We start from the raw sequence: 26905 nt of genomic DNA on the forward strand, positions 1-26905 counted from the left end.
TATTGGGCTGTCTTCTAACAGTCAAGCATAAAACATGTCTCTTGCCCTCTTGTGGATCCTTCATGGTTTCTTCACCTCCTTTGTCCTAGCTGCATCCCCCTTCCTTATGTGGTTTCCTCTCCTCGTAACTTGTATTTCATATTGCATTCTCGCCATAGAACTATTACGCAACCAGGAAGACAGGCCTCAGAATCCGCCTCATGAATGTGCCAGTCCAGAACTTGAGCCGAAGGATTTCATTTTTCATGATTCTCAAAGATAATAAGACAACATTTTCTTAAGGCTTTGGCTTTAAGCTTTTAGATACAGATTGACAAAGGCATCAGTGACGATGATCTGTATAAAAATAACCAGTGTTTTGCAGTGGACAGGAAATGAAATACTTTTAGATGCCTGTGAATGAATCAATCATCACTATAGGTTATAAAGCTGCAGTTTGCTTCTATGCTTTAAATGAGCACAGCAGATTAAGGATAGCGTGGGGGATTGATTTTTCCTTTTTAATCTATCACTCTTGTGTTTAAACACACAAAGCACGAAGATTCTATTATGGTAAAAAAAATAAATAAAGGCGTAGATAAAGCTTTTAGATGTCGCTATAGAACACAGTACTGTGAGTGGCGCAACAGGATCAATGGGCGTGCTCTCTTATCTGCCACTGTGGTATTTTAAAGCAGCATATGCCCCACTAAACAGGCTACCGCCTTTAAATGCGCTCGATAGACACGGACCTCATTTGTACTTTTTCCCCGACAACTCCCGTTCCAAGCCGATACGATTGGAATCCGTCAGATAGCCCTGTAAAGGATTAGTCCTAGTAATCTGTTCCTCTCAGATCCTCGAAATCATACTTGGTCTGCACTGCTTAGCATCAGCTTACAGTGGACTGTTGGTGACATTGATTGTGAGTGGTTTGCCGTGATTGCGTGTTTAGTCTATAGTGATACTGCAGTAGCCTAAACTTAACGGAAATAATATTCAGACTATGAATAGGTCAACTGTTGTTTGCAGTCTTAAGTGAACCCATTCACCTACCAGGTGTACCTGACATCTGGTCGAAGTATGTTGCCAGCAAACACACACACACACACGCGGTCTCGCTAGCATTACACTTGGACTGACAGATACCCCCGTGCTCTCTCAACCAGCCATGAAACACGGTCCTTTATTGAGCCGCGTGGGGCTGTGAAATACACTGGTGAGATTATAGGTGCGTTCGACTTTATGGAGCACCGGGGGCGCCGGCAGTAGCAGGCTGCCTTGAAGCTGAGAATGCCATTGGCTGCTTCAAGTCAGCCGGGCTGCAGGCGGCTGCAGGCAACGCGGGTGCTGCATGAAGTCGAACGCACCTACTGTAATCATTGTTTGGACGCAGGTTGACCCTTGAATGATTTAGAGATCCTTAGAATGGTTATCATGGCATACTTTTATATGCTTGATCCTGATCCTTAGGACAAAATGTAGGCCAATTACTGTTTTGCTTTTATAATACAATACAATGTTGACATTGGGAAAAGTCTGTCTTGGAAAATTGTGGGTAGTGGGGTGGGAGAAAAGATTAGTAGAAAAATTCAGACAGGAAGGGAAGAAACAGGGTAAAGTATCAGTGGCCTATAAGATCTGTTAGAGTTTACAGTAGCCATGTTCTTCATTGAAATTCCAGTCTGCTTATTCAGTTATTAACAGTACCCTTACGATAATAAGACTTCCATTCATCAAAACATGGTTCTTGCCATTATGGGTCTTTCTAGGAATGTACACATGCTGTGAACTTTGTGGGGACATGGATTATAGTCAAAAGCACATCAAGCAGCATTGACCACCAATTTGCTACAGTAGCTACACATTACAGGAAAAAAAAAAAAATGAAAAAAATTGATTCATAACCTAAATTATGAGCATGGGAGGGAATGTCAGTAAAAATGGTCTGAAAATTCTCGACATAAGAGAATTGTAATATTAATATGGCTTTTCCAGTATGGGTGGTGATTGTGGTCAAGTGTTCATCCGTGGCCATACTGGAGAATGGAAATGTTACAGGGTCCCTATATGTATATAGGATTCTTTCTCTCTCTCAGTCCTTCACTTTGGTCCTGGTCTCAGGTGGAGGGGTTCTTAGGCGGCGCTAGACACAGCCAGTTTCTTCAGGTGGTCCATGAACACCTGTAGGCTGACATCATCCGTAAGGATGGGGGCACCGGACTCCTGGAGAAAAAGAGGGGGAGGAACAAAGAGGGATGAGTCTCACCACGCCTGGCTCTTTAACCTGCCGAGAACCTCTCGAAACAGCTGGTCAACACACGTCATCCAAGCGCTGTCCAACGAGCTTCCTTTGGAGTCTCGGTGGACAAGGAGAAGGGAAGGGGGGGGGGATGGATGCACCGTACCTGTCCCCAGCCGTAGGCATTGTTGTGGGTCTGCGAGGGGTTGACCTTGGACAGCAGGAAGCGGGCCTGCGAGCCGCCGTGCTCCGTGTCCACGTAGCGGGGCATGGGGAAGCGCGTCTGCAGGATCTCCTGGGCGTCGTCCAGCGGCGCCTGCAGCAGCTGCTTGAAGTTCTCGTACTCGGCCATCTCCTGGTAGCGGGCCTTGCGCCACTGGGCGATGGTCTGAGGAAGGAAAAGGAGGACGTCAGTGACCCTCTTTGGTTCTCGTGTCCAGATGTTCAAAGGGGCTTTGCCGAGACCGTGGAAGGGGCAGATGATATAGATTCGTTGTATTCCCCAAACACTTTTCTGCGAAAAAGGGACCGCCAAATTATTTGCATGCCATCTGTGCAAAAATGCACTTAGCATTTCACACAGGCGCACGGCGACATTTCGCCCATGGCCGGGACAATGAAAGTAATCCAAAGAGTCGCTTGACACAGGAAGTTCAAACATGGAGGCCCCCTCCGGTGAGGAAGTCTCACCTCTCCGTGGTAGATGACCAGCTGGAAGAAGGTGTCCATGAGGAGGATACGGTCAGGCAGGATGCTGCTGCTGTCCAGGAGCACGGGCTGCAGGAGGACACACACACACACACGACATGTCACACCTTCCACCTCAGACAAGTCACGTTTTACAGCAACATGGAGGGAAGACGATATCACTACTGTAGGAATTTGTTCTTTTCATATACCGTTATAATAACTTTACTCGTATAGATATATTTGGCCTGATATGATAATGTGTTCCATCTGTGGTTTTGTTAGATAACATGAGAAGAGGGGAAGATGCATTTTTATCAGTGGTGCACTACAGGAAACAGGAAGTGACTTAATCTCGTGTCCTGCTGATTGGTTAGTTTGACTGGGGGTTCTAGGAAGGTGATTGGTTGGCAGGCTGACCTCTGGTGGGCCGTGGAAGGAGTAGGAGTAGAGGATAGGCTGGATCATGATGAGGGACTGGGTCAGGTCCTGGCGCACAAAATGGTGGCGGTAGTAGGATGACTCATCTGGGCTGTTGTTGAACACCTGCAGGAAAGGCGACCGCCTCAGGTGGAACATGAACTGTGGAAGGAAAAATGTAGCGGTTATTATTAGGATTATTACATTTGTGGACTTTTGACGTATTTATTGAAGTTTTTTTAAATTTTCAAGAACTTGTAAAAGTGTCACAAATGTTGTAAAACCTATATTTAAAAAAATACTAAATATTAAACAATATAATTTTGCCCGTTTCAATCCCACGCTTTCTTCAACATCCATCAACTGTTTAGATGTAATCGGCGTTCAGAGCGTGACAGTATTTCTAGTGTAGGAGTGGCTTGCAGTTCCACAAGATACCACAGGATGGCAGCCTTACCTGTGGGTAGAGTGAGAGAGACTCCGACAGCTTGAAGGAGGTGGAGTCATCTTTGTTGAACTGACCAAACTTCTGACACTGCAGAGACAAAGCGTGCAGCGTCAGTCTGTTGAACAACCTTACATAACAACCTCGAACGCACTTCAGCACGTCAAAGAAATCCATTGTCCTCGAACTACTATTAAAAGCAAACATCGCAAACTGCTCTCACTTGGCGCTGAACCCAATACTGACGTCAAACGAGACCGGACGCGTTTTCCGGGGACAGGAGGATTTGCTAAATGGGGATTGGTCGGCGGGGAGGCCCGTCACTCACCAGGCGAATGAGCTGTCGGTCCAACCAGCGCAGGACGTCGGGCCCCTCCTCCGACTCGGCCCGGAACACGCCCAGGCGGGCCATGAGCACGGCCGAGGCCTCCTGGTCGAAGGACGTCTCGATGTGCTGGATCTGCGACTGGGCGTCGGCCCAGCTGGGGAGAGGGGGGGGGGGAGGGGGGGGGGGGGGAGGTGAGTGACAGAAGGAGGGAGGAGGCTGCGTGACGCATGTAAAAAAAGAAAAACGAAAAAAACATGCACACACAGCAACGAAATGTACACATGCCACGTCACGCCCTCGCACGCCCATGTTTGAACAGGACGCGCCGGATGCCACGTCCGAGTTTGTCGAGCAGGGCGGAAGCCGACAAGAGCCGCAGTCTGGGAGCGAGTGGGGAGATGAGAGAGAGACTTGCGGAGAAAGGAGAGTGACGGAAGAGAGAGAGAGGAGACTGACAAGAGATGAGAGAGTGAAAAAGGAACGAGTGACCCAGAGAGAGAGTGGTAGAGAGAGAGATGTGGGGAGGGAGGGAGGGGCTTACTTCCTGGCGATGGTGGTGACCCTGATCCTTTTCTGGGTGTTGGAGTGTTGGTACTGGGTGACAAACTGCACCGCCCCTCTGCCGCCCTGTGGGATGGGCGCGTTGTGCTGCAAAACAACAACAACAACAACCAGTCAGAGGTCGACAACACAACACGTGAACGTCTGCCATCGACAATAGATTCCCAGCTAGACAATAGATTCCCAGCTAGACAATCATAGTCCAGGGCCTAAGGGGAGATGATCCCGTCGACGCGGGTAGATCCTGCCCGCAGTGACGAGCTCTGCACTAATCTGATCAGCGACATGGTATTCATCAACCCAATCCCGTCAGGCTACTGATTGCTGCGAAACAAGGGAGGCGAGAGAGGCGGGAACGACGCCCAATCAAAAGTATAAACCATCGTCAGTTTCCCGTTGATTCGATTATAGGGAGGGATTTCTTTTGCGACTTCATTGCAGACCGCACCGATTTTGGTGTTTTCCCCTCGTGAGCGAGATCGAGGAGATGCAAGATGAGCGGGGGGGAACAAAGGCTAACTTTTTTTTCCCTCTTTCGTTTACTGTAGCAACCGTCAATCACCTGGTTCACGACTTCGAAGAACATGGCCAACGTCGAGGAGGGATTGAGGCCGCAGATCTTCCACTGGGTCGTACCTCCGATCCCCATCTCCTGGAAGGACACGCAACCCCATAACATGAGTCGACGGAAAAAACACATTCATTTTTTTGATTGGAGGGAAAAGGAGAGGTCGGGTTGGAGTTTGCGCCGTCGAGGGACTCACGTTTTCGGAGACGCAGGGGCCCTTGGCGTTGAGGGACACGCAGGGGCCGATGGCGCCGCTCACCTTCAGCTCTCTCGACGTCTGCAAAGAGAGAGCGAGAGAAAAGACAGGTCAGCTTCGGTCCGACGGCGGATTCAACACTTACGAAGGGGGGGGGAGTGTGTACAAAATGAAAGTTAAGTATGACCCCCGCCAACACTATTTTATTGTGTTTTCTTCCCCCGCCCCCATCACAGAAAACCAATAGCGATGTCCTCGCCGGACAGCGGGCGCGTCTACCTTGACTTCCAGCGTGCCTCCGAAGGCCATCCGGAACTCTCCGTTGTAGTCCTTGCTGAAGACCCTCTGGAAGGTCTGCTTGAAGAGCGAGGTGTTGAACGAGTCGCCCATGACGACGTGGCCCCTGGAGACGGAGGAGAAGGAAAACTTCAAAAGGCTGTGAAGTTTTTTTGGGGGGGGCTGTTTGCATCTCATACATATAAAACAAATACTTAGTTGAACAATGTAGGGAAATATGCAGGATACAAACATGCAGGATGTTTTTTTTTTATTCGTTTCAAACCAGCCTTTCAATAGCACACTTCCACACTCATATGCTAAACCTCAGTATCAGAACCCTTTGTTGTAGGATCTCAGCTCTGTAATCTGTTGTGCGGGGGTACCATATCAGGAATAGACGGTAGCACTAGGCAGATTCAAAGAAATGTACCGAGATATACATCTACTAGGTGTTTACATATCCATCCGGCTGTATGGAAACACACATCTAGTCTGGTTATCTGGGTGCTACTGACCCGGTAAGGTTAGCGCAACACTTCATCTCCAGCAGGCCCATCTGGTCCAGAGCGCAGGCGTAGATGTCCATGCAGTGGCCGTTCACCGCCGCCCGGTTCGCCAGAGCCTCGTAGTACTGCGCGCACACACACCAGGACTTGGTTTAGTTTATGAACCATTGAAATCGTTTTTGGGTTCTTGAACGTTACCCATGAGCGTACCTTAGCAACACTGTATGAGTGTTGTTTCAAAGCACTGAGGTGCACCTTTTGAGATTTGGAATGCTACCCACAGATAAATCCAGTTATTTAAAATATATTCACATTTGTAAGACTTGGACAAATAGAGCAGAGGAGCTTGATTTGAAATGCACAGGAGTTTTAATGAACACCTTCATTTCACATGTCCCTGATAGCATTAGCCTTGATTGCAAATCGCGTGTCGTCAGGTCATTCCTGCTAGCGTGACCGGTAGCAACCGGGCGTCCTCACCTTGGTGGCCTTCTTCAGGTGCCGCGCGTTGTCCTTCTGGATGTCGTGCCAGGAGCGGATGGGGGTCTTCAGCTCGTCGCCCACCACCATGCCAGGGCCCTGGGTGGGGGGGCCGCCCGTGAACAGCATCACGCGGGCCCCTGTGTTGGGGAACGTGCCCTAGGGAGGGGGTCGGAGGAGGGCTGTGGTCAGTGAGGGTGGAGGGCGTACAGCGCCGAGGCCATCATTGCGAATGGGTGTTGCCCCTCGAATGATTTGAGGATAGCCCACCCCTCCCTCCCTCCCTCACCTAACAGCTGTTGCGTTAGGTCGGGGTTAACGGGTTTGTTTCCGGGTTAAAAGCACGTCGTTTGTCTACGCCCCTCAAAACGGAACACTTCACTGTCGATTCCTCGACCCGTACTCAACTTCACTAAGCTTCAAAGAGATGTAATTTGCCTGAAGGAGGGAGTTGCATAAGCACATGCGCTCGCGATGGAAATGTAAAAATAAGCTACGGGGGTTTATATGAAATCGAAAATTGGCCATTTAACAAGTGTTGGGTGAAAGTGACTCCTAGCTGACCACGTTGAGAGAAAGGACATGTGCTATCATCAAATGTTGTCAGCTTTGAAGAAAAACAACTGATTCCCTGCTGATTCCCCTACCTGTTAACTGATTCTGTTAACAGGTAGGGGGGGGAACAGATAAGTAAGAAAGAAAAACGAGGAGAAAACAGAGAAGAACACAGAGGCAAAAGAGAAAGAGGTTCACCTTTGAACTGTGGACATCCAGTACAAAACGTAACCCCTTTGGAGATAACTGTGCTATCAAGCTCGTGTGTGTGTGTGTGGATGCCATGTGGCACATCGGAGAGGACAAGGTTCAGTTCAAGCGGCCGTGTTGGAATGCGAGCGTGTACCTCCAGCAGCCCCACGGCGATGGAGAGGGCTATGCCGGTGGAGCGGAGGGGCCGCTTGCCCTGGGGCACGGGCCAGGGGTCTCTCTGGAGCTCACCCAGGAGGTCCGTCAGGTTCATGTCCACCCTATGGACCGGCTGAAGGAACCTGGAGGCAGAGGGGGGGGGGGGGGGCACGACATGCAGGATTAGACACGACAGCCCGGGCGGTTTAAAAAGCAGTGGTTCTTTCGAGTCCTTGCAACTCAACGATGGCAAGACGAGTCTCGGTTTGGGTTCTGTCGCTCGTTTCCAGTCAGTGACGTTAGACTTCCCATCGCATGACTTTGTTCTCGAGTGGCCTTCCCACTGGTCTCTGAAAGCAAGTGCGTTTGTGTCGAGGCGGCTGGCTTCTTACTTGCAGGAGGAGGCTGCTGCGTCGTGGGGGGCCACGGGACGACCCTGCTGGCTGGAGGCGGCTGGCTTCATAAGTCCCAGCATCTCCTGGAACGCACACACACAAATTCAATGATATGTGAACATCTCATCAACGATATTGATCTGGCATGATGGCACCTTTAAGCAGGCGTGCCTTGTTGACACCCATGAATAGGTTAGGAGGACTAAAACACTGTTACATGAAAGCCATTTTCTAAATTCCAAAATTGAAAGTAAATTAACATTTCCCATCTCATAAACAGTCCATAAACATCCACTCCTCACTGGAGCAAACTATCCTAGATATGGATCATTTAACCCATTCATATGGTCGAAACTGACCTCGAATGGTAAAAATCCATTCTTATCTAAGAGGTTGACCTGGATGGGCTCAATGCCTGCCATTCCATTGCCCTCACATTGGCCTTGTAATTCCTGAAAACGATGAAACTCAACTTCTCACAAACAGAATGAGATGTCTTTTTCTACCCAGTGTCTTTCTAGAATTCAATAGATCCTCAACATTGGCCTAGATCACGTGCTACATATTCTTTGAACCAGATGCGGAGACCAATTGGTTCCACTCGTACCAGCAAAAGACGGATAAAAAAAAGAAAGACAACTGACCCAAAAGACCTTCTCCAGAGCTGAACTTGATTCTCAAACAATGAAAACACTGACGCACAATGCAACATTTGTGCAAACCCCAAAAACCTCCCCACCCCCTCCTAACCGAAGCGGGATGGCACGCCCAGCGCCCAAACAAACCACAGATGTCCCTGTCCCATATCCTCCCCTTCCCTCACCCGACCCTCCCCGGTCTCCCCGTCCCCCTCACCTGGATCTGCTTGGAGGAGAGCTCCTTGGTGCCGCGGAACACGTAGCTCTTGGCGATGCCCTCGCAGCTGAGCTCGTGGACCTGCACCATGCGGCCGAAGGTGATGAGGCCCACCAGGGCGTCGGCGGGCAGCAGGGACAGGGACATCTGGAGGGACTCGCGCAGCGCCTGCAGGTCCTCCTCCTCCAGGCACGTGTCCACCACGTACAGGAAGATGAGCGGGGTGGGGGGGCCGCGCTGGAGAGGCAGGGGGGGGGGGGGGGGTCAGCCCACGGGGGTTGTGTGTGTGTGTGAGCACGTATGTGGCCCTTCAATGTGATAAGACTTCTCTAGAACAGCCGAGTCAGTGTTATCGGCGATTGTAAAATGACAAATGTGGCCCTAGCGATATTTTAAATATTGTAGTTCAATATGTTCTCCAGCTCAAAAGCACTGAGCCTAAAACCTCTTTCATATTGAATTGTGTATTTCAGCTTGGTGCGTAACAAGAGCCTAGCAACAAACAAGCACATTTCTGAAAAAGCTCAAACACACCAACAAAAAAGAAAAGAAGGGTTTTCAGTTGGAACTTCATTCTGATGATGCAATACACGTAAAAAAAAAAGTGAAATGGCAGCTGATGTTTATCGAAGGTCTGAGGTATGTGTGTGTACTGTACAGTTTGTCAGGTTCAGAGTACAGCCTTAGAGCTCCATGTGTGCATCTACCTGAACTATGTACTCGATGGTGGAGAACGGTGGCATGAGTTCAGCTGGTTGGTTCACGTCTGAAATGCCTGCATAGGATGGGGGGAACTGTGAAACAAGGTCAAAGGTCAATTAGCCTCTTGTACTAAACAAATAAAGACTTGCACACTCTGACAATAATTTTGCAGATAAAAAATGAGGGTGCATTAAATATATGGTTATTTTAAAAGGAATTTCTCTGATGTGGGGCATACGACAAATCATTTGACCGTGACAAAAATGTAATTGACAATGTAATGGACAGTATTTCAGCTACTTACTGGGTTTCTTTGGAAGCAAAAATTGCACGCCCATATCTTGGCTCTGAAGTCGACTTGGCTGCAAACAAAGCAAAAAAATGGTGGTTGTCAATAAAGGGCTGTAAAGTATTAACAGAAATACTTGACATTTTGTACTCTAATACATCATATTCACCAGGCGTGGATACCAGTAGCACACCTGTACTGGTATTGCCTACCACAACATTCTTTCAATAACTCACATTTCTTTGCACATGGGGCCGCAAATGCTATTAACGTGCAAATAAATACAGGTTCCTCTGCATCTTTTGTTCCACCCAATGTAGAGTCAACCTACATACCGAAGTCTAAGTGACGTTCATATTACCAACACCACTGGACAAAACTCCTTTGAGCACATTTCCCAAAACTCCACAGATGATGCCAAGTCTGAGACAAGACCATAAGAATGACTGACAAAAGGATTTTCCCATGTTGATCCCTTCCAACCCCAAGTTATTTCATAGCAAATGCCCTTGACACCCATCGTCAAGCCCCAACCACCAAACCCACTGACCAACCAACCAACAGACCCCCCCCCCCCCCCCCCCCCCCCCCAACACACACACACACACTCACCATAGCGGGTTCAGCACAGCCTTGCAGTTGGCCCTGCTGCAGAGGACCGGTTCATACTGGACTGGCGGCAGGTCAGGCCTCTCCTTCAGGGGGGTGAAGAGGCAAGAGACGGGCACCACCAGCCTGGTGGCCTCCAGCCGGCTGGAGGGCCACAGGTTCCAGCTGAAACGTACGCCGTCCCGATCCTCGTTCTGTTGGATGAATTCCTGGTAGGTCGCCATGACTGTTTCGAAGGAGAAGGGGAGAAGTACATGAGACAAGAGGTTAGCCCATTGGCTAACATACGTCGGCTTAGCGTCAGCCACAAAGTACAGTCGGGCTTTGGAAGTAGTCCTGAGAGAAGTCTCTGTCAACGACAGCCAAAAAAGACCTACCCTGTAGGGCTCGTCAATGTCTACGAAAACTAGCTTTTACTTTATTAATCCTCCCTGATTCGTCTTTCCTTCTCAAACAGCTTTTAAATACTGGCTGGCGAGACGGAGGAACGCTCTTCTCATAACGTTTCCTTCACTTGCGTAGATGGAACAAGCGTGACGATGATGGGTGTCATCCGAAGAACCTGCTCTGCATGTTTTTCATGAATGAATTTGAGTGAACAGGAGACCTGGGAGCTATCTTGATGCACTGGCATCCCAAATATTGGTCACTCCTTCCGTTTAGGCTTCAGCCCAAATTGTCAGGTATGCAGTGGGTGTTACACACTGTTCAAAATAATGATCTACATTAGGTAGACCATAGTTACAGCTATATCAACTACAGACTGACAGGTCATCAAGGGCAACAGGTTGACAATTCCATATTACTTTCCTTACATTATTGCCATTGTTATGTAACAGAAGTGGTCAGTTCTATTCTTTGAAGGTATTCCCATTACAGGGCTAAGATATGGGAGATTATATATATCCACACACACACACACACCTCAGAGTCAAACTAGAACCTTTGGCAGCAAACATTGGCTGGGGTGAGAGCACTTTGACTACAAATAATATTGATTTGGGGTTTACACAACCTGATTAATTTAAACGGGATTTCCTGAACTATTTACAGCCCTTGTAACAAAATCCTTACCGAGAAAAAAGTTTAAGACCCAAGAAATGACGACATAAAGTCCAAGTTCAAAAGTGTAACTAAAATTATTAAACAGCAAATGTAGGCCTACAAACACGGACAGTTGTGTGGAGAATACAACTTAATTGAATTAAACAGACATATTAGGTTCAAACCGTTAGGGTTAGGTAGCATAGCCTGCGACAGTCATAGAAACAGCGATACCCCACTATAAGACCCAAGGAGAAACGCCTATTTGTAAAAATGAGAAATTTGAACATAAAAAAATTAAATCCCCCCTATAAACGGAAACAATTAATACAATTATTGTTAGCAAAAAGATTGATTCTGTCTTGTAACACATAGGTTAAGGATAAACAGGCCTAACCCAGTTTTGTCGGCGTTCCCTATCCGCTTGTCGAATGCGAAAGAAGTGGCCTACTTTTGCGAATTGATACGGGCGAAAATACCGGAGCTACTCACCTCTTTCGTGCTTTCAATCGTAGGTCCAGAAGAATACTAATAAATATGAGACTGTTTTTGATCGATTTACATCAGCATCTGGCCATAAATGCCGACGGGCAAACAGAATGAGAGACAGAGGACTCTGGGGGTGTTCCCCAGCCGGTTCCTGTACTTTAGAGCGACGTGTTACTACAAATCCAGCACTTTGCTATTGGCTCTCCCTTCTGCGATGTCATTACCCTTGTTCTTCGACTTATGTTACACGGTCCGCCGTACAGGCGGAGTTATCGACATTTGCATTCTTTTTCACCACAGGCTGAGAATCCCGCCCGTGCGGGTTATGAGTAAATATAAAAACAAATCTCTTCACCAAAGGGTTTCATGGGAAATTGAGTTCACAGGTACAGCACTAAGAAAGGAAATAGTCCTCAGAAGTTAGAAGAAGACCGTGCATAAACCGTATGAACCTCAACTGATTGAGACATTTTTGCTTTTGAATTGTTCCCCACCCTCACACCGTATAATAAGTGTCTCCACCAGTTGTCGACAAAAAATGTAGGCCTTTTATTATTTGGATTTTCATAGAACTGAAGCCATAAAACCGTAACCGCTCAACAGAAAAACTCATCAAAACTCTAATCCTCTCTAGGTCCCTACAGGACCTTCACCGCGTCACCCAACCACTTCTCATTAATTGTATTTGTATAATATGAATTGCACTACTTAATAATGTTACATAAAACAATAGTATTTTATTTGTCAGTTTCATGTTTGATAGATAGCCTACTTTACAGTCTAAATTGCTTTTTGTAAAATAGTATTATTTGTAACGTTACTGAAGTCGAACTATTTCTGTAAAGCCTGAAAATCAAGCATTTCCTTATAACTCTATGGCTATTAACTGTGTTATGCACATCTGACAAACTTGAATTGTGACATGCTTACCAGTAGCATAGCCACAAGGGGGCTGGGGGGGGGGGGTGCTAGGCCCCCTCATGTACATGTAATTTACATTACATTTGTTACCCGTGATTGCTTAAAAAAGGAACTGTTGTTATGTATATGTTCGTGTTTTTTTGTTCCCCCTTCATTTTAAAATACAAAATAAATAAAATTCTGGAAATGCTCCTGGAGCTGAACAGTCTACTCATTCAACATGATCTACTAAGTCCAGGAATGACAACACTCTATTGTAGTACATCCTTCCAACAAGTAGATGGCGCTGGAGAGTAGCTTGTACTCCCGCTCCTGTGGGTGAACATGTGTCTGTGTGAGAGAAGGGAAGTTCAAGATCAGTCATGCTTAGTAGACTGAGCTTCGTTGTGTCAAGTCAGAAAGCATCATTTTGGCCTGTTGTCTTTGATACTAAATATAAGCTTTTCTCTCCCGATCTTGGCTTTCAATAATTGTTGTGTGTCTTTTTGCGAAAACATGACAGTACTGATGCTCCATTTGCAATATAATTGTATACACACACACACACACACACTCAAAATCACTCCTGATGGTGTTCCCAGGGTAAATTAAATTGAACATCTTAAACATGTTTTGCATTTACTGAGAACTAATACCAACGGCTTTGGGCACTTCATCATTCTATGTAATGAACTAAATATATGTTGTGACAGCCTTGCATCAGACAGTCTTGCACGAGTAAGAAGTGTCTCCTTTCCATACCCAGATACAGAGAGAGAGACAGGAAGAGAGAGAGAGAGAGAGAGAGAGAGAGAGAGAGAGAGAGAGAGAGAGAGAGAGAGAGAAGAAAGAAAGAAAGAAAGAAAGAAAGAAAGAAAGAAAGAAAGAAAGAAAGAGAGAAAGAGAGAAAAGGGGAAGCGTTGCTGACGGGAGATGGCTGATAAAGTAGTGGCAGCTGGATGAGACGCATTTGTCACTCCCCACCCCCACCCACCCGTGCTGATGTGAGGGCGGTGAGGCAAGGCCACAGCAAATGGGCAAGATGAGGTGGTAACAGTGGGGGTAAGTTTCCTACATATGGGCAATCTCACATTATTTCCCATCCTTCCGAAAAGAAAATCTAAATATATTTTTCAACCACCAGGGGGCAGGTGTCAAGCAAAAGGAGGTCTTCACAACCCCTCTGCACCAAGGAAAGACAGCAACATATCAAACACCAGGTGCTAATAATGGGAGACATTGCCAACATAAAGCAAGCTTGCCCTAGCTAGCATATCACTTCCCACCTTTTGGTGCCATGTTGCTACAACCAATTCTCATCACGCAAGCTCTTGTAGAGGCAACTGAACATGAGATGCTGCTTCAAAGTATGGTATGATAATTGTGAATACAACTGTAGCTCAGTCTTTGTGATGTATGAATATATCACTTTCTATCGATGGGATTTGTTTGTTTCCCAGACTGCATCGTTTCACCCATAACCCTGCACGTATTGACAGACGTGCTTCTCCATTTGAATCGGAGGGTTCAAAAAGTCCGAAATATCCAGGAAAGAGAAACAAATGTGTCAGAGCGACTTGTCGGAGCTGTGAAGAGGGGAGCAAACTGTGAAGGGCTGGCTTTGAAGCTGTGAACAGCAGTAGTCAAACCACAAACTAAAAGAAGACATGTGACCTTTGAGCGCGTCAGGATCATTTTTTAACGCTTGCATATTCTTATCGTTTCTTTTTTTTGTAGTAGTAGTAGTAGTGCCTTACTGAGGGACGTACAGCCCACACAAAGCTAAAACAGCTTTAATATGATGTGTTTATTTTCACACATGGTACAGTTGACAGGAGAAATCGACAGCATACAGTCAGTTTACAGTCACAAAACTTGCTGTTCTTCAAAGGACATGAAAAACACGTCAACAAACCATGAAAAGAAAACATTTAAAATGTTAAAAAAATAAAAATAAAACATGTATACATATTTTTCATCTGATCATTTACCCAGTTATAAATGTATTTTACATAAATACTCCTTGTATAAGTCCTCACTCAGCACATTAAAATGCTACATTTGGTTGTGTGCTGTGTTTGTAAGTCTGGATAAATAAACAGATAAAAACAAATAATTCTAATACCTGAGGTGCTTATTTTCTGTTTATATGTGCTCATCTGAAATGCCTGTGTATGTGTGTCAACGTGTATGTGGTTATACCTAGGACTGCTAGTGACTGTGTGCATTTGGAGGAGTGTGTATACTAGTGGAGAGTGTGTATGTGCTTAGGTGTGTGTGTGTGAGCACACTACTTCAACTCTAAGCGGTGCTCACCACGGGCAATGTGGGATGAGAATTCATAACGGTCCCGGCTGCGATGGCCGCACACGTTGCACTCCAGGGGGTCGCGGAAACCGTGACAACCCATGTGGATGGTGAACATGACGTAGTCCAGGAAGATCACCCTGCAGTGGGCGCAGGGGTACACGGCCCCCGCCATGGCCTCCCCGTCGCCCCTCACCACCCTCAGGGCCTCCGGCGGGCCCATGGACAGGCCGTGGGGGAGCGGGAGGCCGTTGTGGGCATTCGGCACCCCCAGCAGGTGGCCCAGGCTGTACAGAGGCTGGGAGAGGCTGTCGGGGTGGAGCGGGTCCAGCCCTAGGTGGCCTTGCCCGGGACGGGTCAGGTGGGACAGCCCAGGAGGAGGCAGCTCCAGCTTGTGGCCATTGGTCAGAGTCATAGGGACCGGGTAGGGCCTGTGGGCGGGGTCCCCAGAGTCCTGGCCGCCGTGGAGGGAGGAGTGGTGGTGGAGGGCGTCTGGGCCCGGGGAAGAGAGGGAAGGGGGATCCATGGCATCGGTGCGATGGTGCAGCAGCTCCCGGTTGAAGCTCAGGTCCAGACACACACCGTTGTCCCCTGCGCCGGCCACACACAGGGAGAGACAGCTCAGCACATGCACCATGGAAGGAGACTCAGTACAGGAGCACACACCAGCTGAACCAAAGCTGGCGTCGTTTCAAAAGGGGTAAGAGGGGGCATACAGACACCTGACTCCTGAGGGAATACCTTGATATAGTGCTAGCATTTCCTGTGTCGGTGTTAAGAGTCTTCCCCCTTCTACAAATACAGTTTTTTGTCTTCCTTCTTCTTCTACAATTTGTTTTAAACACTGTTGTAGCCACTGCCAAGGGTACCAAGCCTAATACCCTCCTACTAGACTTCAATACCCCCCCAAAAGAAAAAAAGTGGCAAAAAACATACCTACGTTCTCCTGTAACCAGGGGCGGCATTTGCAGAGCGCCAGGGCAGACAAAACACATGAAGGTGACTGGATAGCTAGCAGCAAAGCACCGGAAGTCCATGACCCAAGCAACAGTTGTGCTTCCTGCTCACCTCATGTGTGCACCCATGTTTGTGTGTTGTGTGTGCGTGTGTGCATGTGTGTGTGTGACCGAGTGAGTGAGGACAGGAGAAGGGGAGAGGAAACACAGGAGGCATCTTCTGTGCAGCTGCAGTCACAGGAGGGTAGACGGAGTGCGCTCACGTTTCTCTCGCCTACCCCTCCCCGCGTTATTTTTTCTTCTTTCTGCGGTTGCTCGAGTACTTTCTTCTCTTCTCTTCCCGCGGTCGTCAAAGTGAAACAGCTCAGTTCATTTTGTAAGGTTGCTAGAAACAGGATTCCTCCACGTCGGCGTGGAGGCAGGGCGCCCGGTTGTGAAACCAAAAAGTGATCAACGCAATGAAACGAGAGTGGTGCCGTGCGAGGAGGTGTGATGGGTGTACTGGAAATCGCCACACACGCCCAGAAGTTTTGGGAAGGCTCGACAAATCAGTCATTTACCGAAATTGGCTTTTTCCACAAACCTGATGGTAGTTGCTAGTTCCAGAAGTAGCAGTATTAGAAGTGTGTGCCATTTTAACAAGGCTACAATATCTAGGCCTAGGTATAGTTTTAAATAAAGCCTTCAAGTTTGACGTTGTTAATCTGGAACATCTATAGTATCAATAGCTGGGTGTTGTTTTTAAATAAAGTGTTGAAGTCCGCTGTTGTAAAACTGGAACATCTATATGTGTCTGTGGGACGGCTTTGGTGAGTTTCAGATTGTGTGTGAGTGTGTGCTTAAATACCCTTAAGTAGCTTGGTGTTTTTGTCTGATCATGTTCCTATGCATGGCTGGCGGTCTACCAACGTTATGGCACCCGTACTGAGGATCAGGTCCATGAATGACTGCTGGGCCAGTAGAGTGGGAGACAAGCTGCAAGCAGAGAGACTGACAGAGACAGAGACAGACAGAGACAGAGACAGAGGCAGACAGAGAAAAGACAGACAGACAAGAGACAGACAGACAGACAGACAGACAGACAGACAGACAAGAGACAGACAGAGAAGAGACAGACAGAGAAGAGACAGATAGACAGAGAAGAGACAGACCGACAGAGAAGAGACAGATAGACAGAGAAAAGAGACAGACAGACAGAGGAGACAGACAGACAGAGAAGACAGACAGACAAGAGACAGACAGAGAAGAGACAGACAGATAACAGACAGACAGACAGACAGACAGATAACAGACAGACAGAGAAGAGACAGATAGACAGAGAAGAGACAGACAGACAGAGAAGAGACAGATAGACAGAGAAGAGACAGATAGACAGAGAAGAGACAGATAGACAGAGAAGAGACAGACAGACAGAGAGATGACAGTCAGACAGACAGAGAAGAGAGACAGACAGACAGAGGAGACAGACAGACAGAGAAGACAGACAGACAAGAGACAGACAGAGAAGAGACAGATAGACAGAGAAAAGAGACAGACAGACAGAGAAAAGAGACAGACAGACAGAGGAGACAGATAGACAGAGAAGACAGACAGACAGAGAAGAGACAGACAGACAGACAGAGAAGAGACAGACAGACAGAGAGATGACAGTCAGACAGACAGAGAAGAGAGACAGACAAAGAGATTACAGTCAGACAGACAGAGAAGAGAGACAGACAGACAGTCAGACAGACAGAGATGACAGACAGACAGGTATAGAGACAAACAACAATAGGCAAACAGACAGGCAGACAGACAGACAGGAAGACAGACAGACAGAGAGACAGACAGACAATAGGCAGACAGACAGACAGACAGACAGCTTAGTTTTGCACAATACCAAGTACACGTCGAATCACAAAAGCTCACACAGGCGTGCATGTGCAGCAATCATCAAAGGCTGCATTTAAACACGATGACACAACTGCAACCTGCAAGACAAACAGGCGACACCACGCAGTTGCCCACTGCAACATTGAAGCTATTCACGCAGGATACTTATCAAAAGGCACAATCCTAAACCAGTCACATATCAAGCAGCAGTTGAAAACTAAGCTGATCATTTGCATGGCCGCCCCAAACAAAGCGAAATACCAAAGAAAAACACTCAACACTCAAATCAAAAGGGCAATTCATGTCTATCCTTGAAATGACTGTCGCCCCCCCCCCACGTGCAGCCCAACGTGCAACCCACCCGACCCTTGAACTTGTACCTCCTCTTTGAGGTCCTTACCGGTGAACTTCTGTGGCATGGAGCTCTTGCGCTTGGCCACATTGCTGGCCAGCCTGTCCAGCAGCAGAGCTCGCTCGCTGCCCATCTGGGTCCTGGATGCGTGGGCGTCCTCGGAGGCTGAGAGAGGTAGAGACAGAGGAATGTAGAGAGAGAGAGAGAGAGAGAGAGAGAGAGAGAGAGAGAGAGAGAGAGAGAGAGAGAGAGAGAGAGAGAGAGAGAGAGAGAGATGGGGAGGAGAGAAAGAAACCGAGCGAGGGGTGAAGTGAGAGAAAGATAGAGATATTGAGATAGTCACAGAGATAGAGAAAGATAAAAGTGAGGTCTCTTCAACTGGTGAGAGGCAGAGTGCTCAGACAGTGTCACACGCAGGCAGTTAGCCACAAATGAACAGTCCACCACCTCCAGCATTTTAGGTTGTGCCACATGTGAAAAAAAGAAGAAGAAGAAAAAAAAAACAGACAGACAAACAAACAAATAAAAGGACAACAAAAAACACACTGGAGGGGAAACAAGACTGATTCCAGCCATGATAACAAGGCCCATGACCTCACTTCCTGATGCTGTGCCTCAACCAGCTACTGGCGCAGGAGAGACCGCGAGGATGTGCTTCCTTGTCACCGAGACGCTATCGACCATAACTTACGACATTCGTCGACCACAAAATTAAACAAACACTCAAACAAGACACAGGAAGGAATTGTTTGTGTCGCAACTGTCCCCTGTCCACCAAGGAGACAAACAGACTCTAAAGAGGTTGGAGGTGTGCGTGTGTGGTTATATGTGTGCTCTTGAATGTGTGTTTATGCCGGTTGTGGGGTGTTGCGTCAGAAACACGAGGACCTAGACATTTGTTCTATATTTCTAACCCCTTTTGATAAACACACGATTACTGAAGAAAGCAAATGATTAGTAAGGCAACAGTATTTACCACAGAGGCCATAACCTATTTCATGCCAACAACTGGCAGGTACTGTGAGCTCAATGCGATGAGGTTACACCAGTCCTGCGGCAACAGTGCGTGCGTGCATGTGTATGCGGTGTTGGAGCGTTCTCATGCTACAAATATGTAAATGAATGAACGATTAAAATGTCGGAAAACATATAAATGTGCGTGCGTCATTCAAGTGTTGCATCTGTGGTCGTATCCAAATGCATCAAGTGTGAATCAAGTATGCGCTCCAACCCAGCAAGCGTGAGACTAGACACATGCGCGTGCGTGTGTGCGTTTTCGTATCTGTACGTCGCGTGTTTCGTATCTACGTGCACCGTGTTTCGTATTTGCCTGCTGCGTGTTTCGTATCTACGTGCGGATCCTTGGAAGTGTAAGCGCTGCTGTTACAGTGTTTTTTTTTTTCTTCTTCTTTCTTCACAAGTGTGCGCGCGCGCAAATTGGCTTCTCACCTCGTTCCGTGTGGCCTTTGTTCTGGATGTACACGTGGCACCTCTCTCTGTGCTCCTCCAGAGAGCTCCGTTGCTTGTAACTGCGACCACAGTGGTTGCACTTGTAGGGCTTCTCCACTGCAAGCAAGAGTTGGCCGGTTAGAACTGGAAACTCACGCACCACCGACAAAACACGACATGCTGTGCTCAAAGCGGGACACTCTCCCTCTGAAGTGCTGATCCCGTGACCCTTATCTCATGTTTTTATCCATGAACCTATCAAAAAAAATCTGGGTCGTTGTCGAAGATTCTTACATGCTTCGATGAAAGTGTGCACATTTGGAAACAGCCTTGTGTTCGGTCACGTGCATGTGAGGGATTCTACATGGGAGTGTGTGAGGTTGCCTGTGTGTGTGTGTGTGTGTGTGTGTGTGAGGTTGCCTGTGTGTGTGTGTGTGTGTGTGTGAGTGAGTGAAGGGTTCCCAGGTGTTTGAATGTACTACTGAAGGCATCCGTTTACTTCTTTTCTTTTTTGCAGGTGTGTGAAATGTGTGTGTGTTCTGAGAGCAGACTCCCGTGCAGGTGCCGTGTCTTACCAGAGTGCGTTCGCAGGTGCCCGCTGAGGGCGTCGCGTCTGCGACAGGCGTAGCTGCACATGGGGCACTTGAAGGGCTTCTCCCCAGAATGCAGTTTGATGTGGCGTAGCAGGTTTCCCTTCTGAGTGAAGGAGGCGCCACATTGCGTGCAGTGGAACGGACGCTCGCCTGGGTCGCCAAGACAACCACACACAGACAGAGGGAATTACACTACATGGAGGCACTGTGTGAATCAACTTGTTTTTTAAAGAAAGTTTGTGCAGTTTTTGACCCGATTTGACTCATATTTCTCCAGTAATAAAGGGTCAGATATGAAATACAAATACATTTTAAACTTGGGTTTCTTATTTAAGTTAGGGCTCCCTCCGCACAGATTAAGACTAATGTAGAACTTAGACGGTTTTCAATAGATAGTCGTTCGTTCATTTTTATTTAGGACCTTGGATGCATCTGGGTGTATCAAAACGACTTTTGTCTACGACAAATCACTACACTTCATATTCACAGTCATTCAGACACTCGTCAATTTAACTCATGAACAAAACAAAAAAAAACGCCTTATCAACCCCAAGTATCGGTTAAGTTTTCGTTATTGTGTAACCGCCGCCTCCGTTTGAGGTCCCAGCGCCAGGCAACGCTAGTCTCACCGGTGTGGCTGCGCTTGTGCACGAGCAGCACGTTGATGCTGACGCACGACAGGCCGCAGATGTCGCAGCAGAGCTTGCTGCCCGCGTGGCCGCGGGGAGAAGCGCCGGCTGCTGGCACGCCGTAGGGGGAGGCGGCGGTGCCGGGGTGACGCGCGTCCGTTGGCTCCGCCTGGTTCTCGTACTTGCCGTAGTCGGCCAGGGAGAGGTCCTGCGGCTCGTCGAGGGGATCTCCCTCCTCGTCGCCGTCCCTCTCCTCGTCCTCCTCCTCCTCTTCGCCCTCTTCCCCTTCGCGCTCCTCCTCCTCCTCCTCCCCCTCCTCCTCGTCCTCTTCCTCCTCCTCCTCCTCCAGCGCATCGAAGCCCCCCCGCTCGTCCTTCGGATCGTCCTCTCCTCCGCCGTCGCCCTTTTGTTCAAACGTCTCCTCTTTCTCCGTTTTCACGACGATCCCAGCTGGAGAGGAAGGAGGAAGGGGCATGAGGGGAAAAGGGAATTTGGTAAGGGACAGAGGTTCACATGCAAACTCATGCATGTGACGGTATTAGCCAGCGCCTGACCCATATATCTTGTTCCTCGCTTCAACCCAGTTCACTCAATTCATACCAGGGTAGAAGCGGTCAATTGAAAATAAATACATATGTGTCCCTGGACTGAGATATGTATCACGTTTTACCACAAAAAACTAGACTTGTGTGTTACCCTATTTTAGAGTTTCCACAGACTAATTCCACTCACAAACGTGCAAAAACGGATGGCAATGTTGTGTTCAAATATGGCAAGATACACCGTTTTGCAAAGGCTTCACATAGCAACATAGCTACTCGATTAAAGTTCAGCGAAAGAAATTGCCACCACTTGCTGATTTACTATTTAGTGGGTTGTTCTCGCAGCAGTACATTTCACAAGTCTGCTGAGGTTTATTTGGGGCAGAGTAACATCTGAGAGACAGCCGGGAGATGAATGTAGAAGATAAAGACAACACATTTCCTCTCTGTGCTTAGAACAGGGTCAGGAGAAGTCACTGTCGAAAAGAAACAAACTCCCATCTGCCACTGGTATGAGAAAGGCCGGACTGATTCTGTACCTTTGTTCATTTGAAGGCTGCACTTACAGTATTAGTCTATAGCTAGCCACCAATTATCATGGTGTATCCGATTGATCTACAGGGATGACAGAAAATAACAAATGATCTATAAGAATTCAGTACAGTGATCCCCAAGTTGTTGGGTACAATCCATTTTAAAAATGTAATTTTTTGGGCATTGAACAACTCTTGGTTGAGCAGGTCTCTCTGCATGGGGAATCTGAAGCATTTGGTTGTATCTGAGAAGATCAAGTATTTATGTACACTTCTGAATTAATCAGCCATGCATGTCCGAGCCATAACTCATCCTTCATCAGATCTCACAGACGAGGTGTTTTGGATTATGGGAATTTTCTTCCCCATAATTCTGGTATCGGTTGATATTCCTCCTTTTTGTCTGTAACTCTTTTCTTCAGTTTCAAGGCTCTTTAGGTTGTTTTAAGCAAAATAACCTGGTTTTTATGTTCTTTTAGTTTATAGTTACTGATTTTGTTTTTTGGGGTACTTTAATGAGGTTCTGCTGATGTATTTTGTTTATTATGTATTGTATTGCATTATTATGATAGACTTGATTAAGATTGACCTGATTATGATGGACTTGATTATGATAGACTTAATTATGATATACTTGATAGTAATAGACCTGATTGTTATAGACCTGATTGTGATAGACCTAATTGTGATATGCTTGATAGTGATATACTTGATAGTTATAGACTTGATTGTGATAGACCTGATTATGATAGACTTGATTGTGATAGACCTGATTATGATAGACTTGATTGTGATAGACCTGATTGTTATAGACCTGATTGTGAAAGACTTGATTGTAATAGACCTGATTGTAGACATGCAGAATTAAAGTTTGAAAACAGAATGAATCCTTTTTTAAAGGTCACTCTCCAAGGACTTTGTTGTTCACCGTATCGCCCACCTTTCCTCCAAACACGTAAAAAAAATGGCATTGACTTAAAAACGGTCTCTCTATATATTCCAAAGACTGTGTGTGTATCCCCCTCAGCCCTTTACACACACACACACCTGGTAATACACCTCATCACGCAACTACTGTGTTTGACGTACACTCTTGTGTATATTCCAAACCTAGATGGGAGATAGTCGAGACTTCAAAGCCTTGAAACTCAGGGAGCTTCAGTGCCCATTTTGGAAGAAAAACATTCAACTTTGTCTTTGACTTCCATTGAAAAGGAACGTGCATACAGAACAAGGCACCGACTATGCACTGTCGGCTCAGGGGCCCGGGTTCGATTCCAGCCCGGGCCATTTCCTGCACGTCTCCCCCCTCTCCCCCCCCCCCCCCTCTGCTTTTCCTGTCACCCTCTCACTGTCTCCATCAAATACATTTAAAACGTCAACAACCAAAAAAGAGCATGACACGGTCATGGCACCATAAGGACACGCAAACACAAGCAACATCATCGCCGAACTCTGACCCCTCGAATCCGCAAACACCCTTGCACGCTCGTACTCCACATTCAGCGCAACAACAAAAAAAACACACTCTCTCATCCTGAGTCTGCATGTGCCCAACGAAACTTAGCGGCGGCGTGCTGCAAAGCCGCAGTGCGCATACCAACTCCTGGAAGTGCAGGGTGGATCACATTCAACTCTGAGCAGCTCAAGCCTTGTGGGGAGGGGTGAGTGCTTGTACCCGCTCGTTGGTCCCTGCTACAGTTATCACACGTCTCCAAAGTCCTGCCCGGCCTGTCCCCAAAGCCCTGCTTGCATGAGCGTTAACTCGGCTCCAGCGACCGAGGCCCCCCCTCCAGAAACCACCATGTGGTCACGGCGGTGGGTGAGGAGCTAAAGAGCGATGTTTTTTTGGGGGGGGGGGGGTGTCACGTTAGACACTTCGGGAGGTGCTATGGAAACTGTGCGTACACTTTTAGATGTGCACGTATGCACACACGTACGCCATCGGATAGAACACACACACACACATGCAGGCGTATGTACAGAGTCAGACTGAGATACGACCATCGCACACACACACACATACACGCAGGTTTGAGAGACCCAATAATAGAGCCCAGGCTTATCTAGAGGGTTTTGTTGAATGCTGCTTGTTGAGAAGAATATAGCCGTGGTTTAAATAAAAGTGTATCTTCCATCTCTCAAATAAACAGTTATAGTAGATGAGGACAGTTTATTCCTGAACATATGTGTGTTCTTAGTCAAAGGCCCCCACGACAAATACTGAGTGTTTCTTATGATTGAGCAATAAGAATGACAATAATGTTATAACATTACATGCCTTGTACACTTTATATTTTGGAGCATTGACTGTGCTGTGTGTGCATGTCTGTGGCTATGAATTTATTTAAAGACTGTGCTGTGTGTGTGTGCGTGTGCGCGCGTGTGTGTGTTGGTGGCTACGAATGCATGACTGTGTGTATGCGAGAATCACACCTGTTATCTGTTCCTTATCTGCAGATTCAGATGAAGACTCCATTTCATTTTCATTGACTGAAGCATTCTCCGGGGCCCCATAACCCGTTTCTTCTTCCTCCTCATTCTTCTTCTCCACCACCTCACTCTCTTCCTGTGGTATCTGGTCTGTTGTACTGCTGCTGATGTCTGTGGATATATCACCTTTTTTAATGTATCTAAATGTGTCGCATATTTTCTACACCCCAGCAAAGGAACGAAATGACACATGATATGGTGCATGTCACACATTTCCAGGACAGGTTGTGTACATTACACCGCCATTTGAAAGCGGACTTGGACAGTGGAAAAAGAACCCACCCATCATTTCACTCTCTGCCGGTTTGAACTCTTGGGTCTCGTCTGTGTTCATCGTGGAACGTTGCTCTCTGGAGCGGAAAGTACAGAATGAAGAAGTTGTCTGAGGACAACAGAAGAAGCTATGGCACATGTCAGAAGCTCTTATGTAGCTCTCATTTCAGGAGAGTAAATATGCACTCTCCAGCTGACCCTTGACATGCTGTCCAGGCTGTTCTGTGGACAATCACACATTTAGGCGCACACAAAAGTTGCTTCTGAATCGAATTTCAGTCAATTTCAAGACCTGTACCGGTAAAAGGTTGAAAGGTTCATTGCTCAACCCTATCACTTCATTCAAATAGCCCAAATCCTATGACGTTCACTCAACATGCATTTCCTGTAAAGTCAATGCAAAAGTTAAGTGTGAAAAAGACATCCAACGACTCAAACAGTTAATATGCTTTGCCAGCTTGATACAACTTAAGGTAATCTTGCAGGCAAAATTACTTTGAGCGACAGCCAATGATTGTTTGTTGAAAAAGAAGATAAACTTAATTTTATATATTTTACATAGCCTACACGTTTACTTTGAGCTTTCCAAAAAGACTTGTTAATTTGTGATTTTAAATTGAACATTTGCTCAATAAATTAAAAAAATTGCAAATGTGTTATCACATCCCTATTGTACAAAATATAATTACTTCATCAAACGAATACAATACTCATATTCCTTGGACTTCAAGTGTGAGAAAAAAAACGATTCGCTGTTATTTACAAGGAAGGTAACATATGATACAAAGTATTCCCTAAAAGAGACGTACCTGCTCTTGTAACTCGCACCTGGGATAATAGGGCAATAACGTCAGGTTTAGTTTGAAGTGGCCAGTCTCTCCCGCCGTAAGATTCCCTTCTCCGCCGCTGGAGCTCCTCGCTATGGAAATGCCATAGTCGACGTCATGCTAAACTTTGGAGAGTGTTCTTAAAGAAACAGGGGCTGAATTTTGCAAGATGGAAGTATTGGTTTCCTCATTACAGCTTTACAAATAGATTAGTTCCGAAACGGAAAGTGAACGTTGAATGTATATCACTGTGTATTTTTTACATTTGTTTTTAATAGTGTAGGCCTATATTTCATTAGTAAACTATTTTCAGGCAACGTAGATAATGTTAGTGGGTACAATTGAGTACAATTCCTCCATCTTCTGGCCAAATAATGCTACTGCCTTCAAGCGAATCTGTCTCAATAGTTCAATTATTTACCACTTATAAAAGGATTATCCAAACATTTACAGAACATGACCAAGGGCTTCATACATTGCATTCATGATGAGCAATGTTATTTCTAACTTACCATCATCTTCATCATCATACCAACTCAAATGTCTGAGCACCACTAGTCAAATCTAATACAATCTTTGCAATATAGTGTTGTTTACCATGACGATAATTTATTTTGTAAAGGTGATGAACCCCTGTTACTGTACAACATTGGCATGTAACACATTGCCACATCTGGTCTGACCTCAATAAGTCCTGTATGCCTGGTCTGTGTAGTAGGGACTAAAAAGTATACCGCACTGGCAGATTGGCTGAAATCATATTATTGTTGGATGAGAAGTGGGTATAACATGTGTTAAAAGAGGTATTTAGGAGGTGTCCACCAGTATGTGTGTGTGTGTGTGTGTGTGTGTGTGTGTGTGTGAGGCAAAACTTGCAAGTCGAGGCAGACCCCACACTACTTTGCCACACACATGCACATGCACATGTCTCAAAACACAACCAGCACACAGACACACACTCATACACATTATTAACAATGAAACACCTTCCAAATTGAATTGTGAACCACTGTGACCTAGTATTCGATCTTCCAGAGAACCACTTCCTTTCTCACACACAAACTCTCTCACACACTCCAGCTCTCTCTCTCTCATGCACACACATTGTCTCTCGGTATCACACACAAACACACACTACACAATCTCTTTCCCACACGCACACTCTCCCACACATATATACACACACACGCGCACACAAACGC

The 26905-nt window shown here is 46.7% G+C and overlaps 2 protein-coding genes across 4 annotated transcripts; both read right to left on the bottom strand.

The window, feature by feature from the left end:
- Positions 1-1411: 1411 nt before the first annotated feature.
- Positions 1412-12154, bottom strand: sec23b (SEC23 homolog B, coat complex II component). Of its 2 annotated transcripts, none has more exons than XM_047044059.1 (19): positions 11981-12154; positions 10448-10670; positions 9851-9908; positions 9552-9638; positions 8845-9081; positions 7987-8072; positions 7593-7737; positions 6692-6850; positions 6221-6336; positions 5706-5829; positions 5427-5507; positions 5225-5314; positions 4643-4749; positions 4102-4255; positions 3786-3863; positions 3329-3490; positions 2912-2998; positions 2388-2609; positions 1412-2205 (listed from the first exon to the last, which is right to left on the bottom strand). In XM_047044059.1, the coding sequence occupies exons 2-19, from the start codon at positions 10666-10668 to the stop codon at positions 2116-2118; spliced, it is 2304 nt and encodes a 767-aa protein (XP_046900015.1). In that variant the 5' UTR covers positions 10669-10670; positions 11981-12154; the 3' UTR covers positions 1412-2115. The 2 variants fall into 2 exon arrangements, with proteins under 2 accessions (XP_046900015.1, XP_046900016.1); XM_047044060.1 differs by lacking the exon at positions 11981-12154 and adding an exon at positions 10822-10929.
- Positions 12155-14665: 2511 nt separating this feature from the next.
- Positions 14666-25860, bottom strand: LOC124483513 (zinc finger protein Aiolos-like). Of its 2 annotated transcripts, none has more exons than XM_047044003.1 (8): positions 25686-25860; positions 24886-24985; positions 24547-24714; positions 21036-21485; positions 20389-20556; positions 19814-19930; positions 18413-18529; positions 14666-15775 (listed from the first exon to the last, which is right to left on the bottom strand). In XM_047044003.1, exons 2-8 carry the CDS (start codon positions 24935-24937, stop codon positions 15168-15170), a joined length of 1680 nt encoding a protein of 559 aa, XP_046899959.1. In that variant the 5' UTR covers positions 24938-24985; positions 25686-25860; the 3' UTR covers positions 14666-15167. The 2 variants fall into 2 exon arrangements, with proteins under 2 accessions (XP_046899959.1, XP_046899958.1); XM_047044002.1 differs by having other exon boundaries at positions 24886-24953; positions 25686-25853.
- Positions 25861-26905: the final 1045 nt, after the last annotated feature.

This window comes from Hypomesus transpacificus, chromosome 21 (assembly GCF_021917145.1).
Source record: "Hypomesus transpacificus isolate Combined female chromosome 21, fHypTra1, whole genome shotgun sequence".
Classification (NCBI taxonomy): Eukaryota; Metazoa; Chordata; class Actinopteri; order Osmeriformes; family Osmeridae; genus Hypomesus; species Hypomesus transpacificus.

Coding starts and splice junctions, on each gene's coding strand:
- sec23b (XM_047044059.1), bottom strand. CDS start 10,668: ATGGCGACCTACCAGGAATTCATCCAACAGAACGAGGATCGGGACGGC. Junction 6,337..6,691: donor ACCTGAAGAAGGCCACCAAG/GTGAGGACGCCC, acceptor GTGTGCGCGCAG/TACTACGAGGCTCTGGCGAA. Junction 3,864..4,101: donor ACCGACAGCTCATTCGCCTG/GTGAGTGACGGG, acceptor TTGTCTCTGCAG/TGTCAGAAGTTTGGTCAGTT.
- LOC124483513 (XM_047044003.1), bottom strand. CDS start 24,937: ATGAACACAGACGAGACCCAAGAGTTCAAACCGGCAGAGAGTGAAATG. Junction 18,530..19,813: donor CAAAGGCCACACGGAACGAG/GTGAGAAGCCAA, acceptor TACCTCTCTCAG/CCTCCGAGGACGCCCACGCA. Junction 15,776..18,412: donor CATGCCACAGAAGTTCACCG/GTAAGGACCTCA, acceptor TGGCCGGCGCAG/GGGACAACGGTGTGTGTCTG.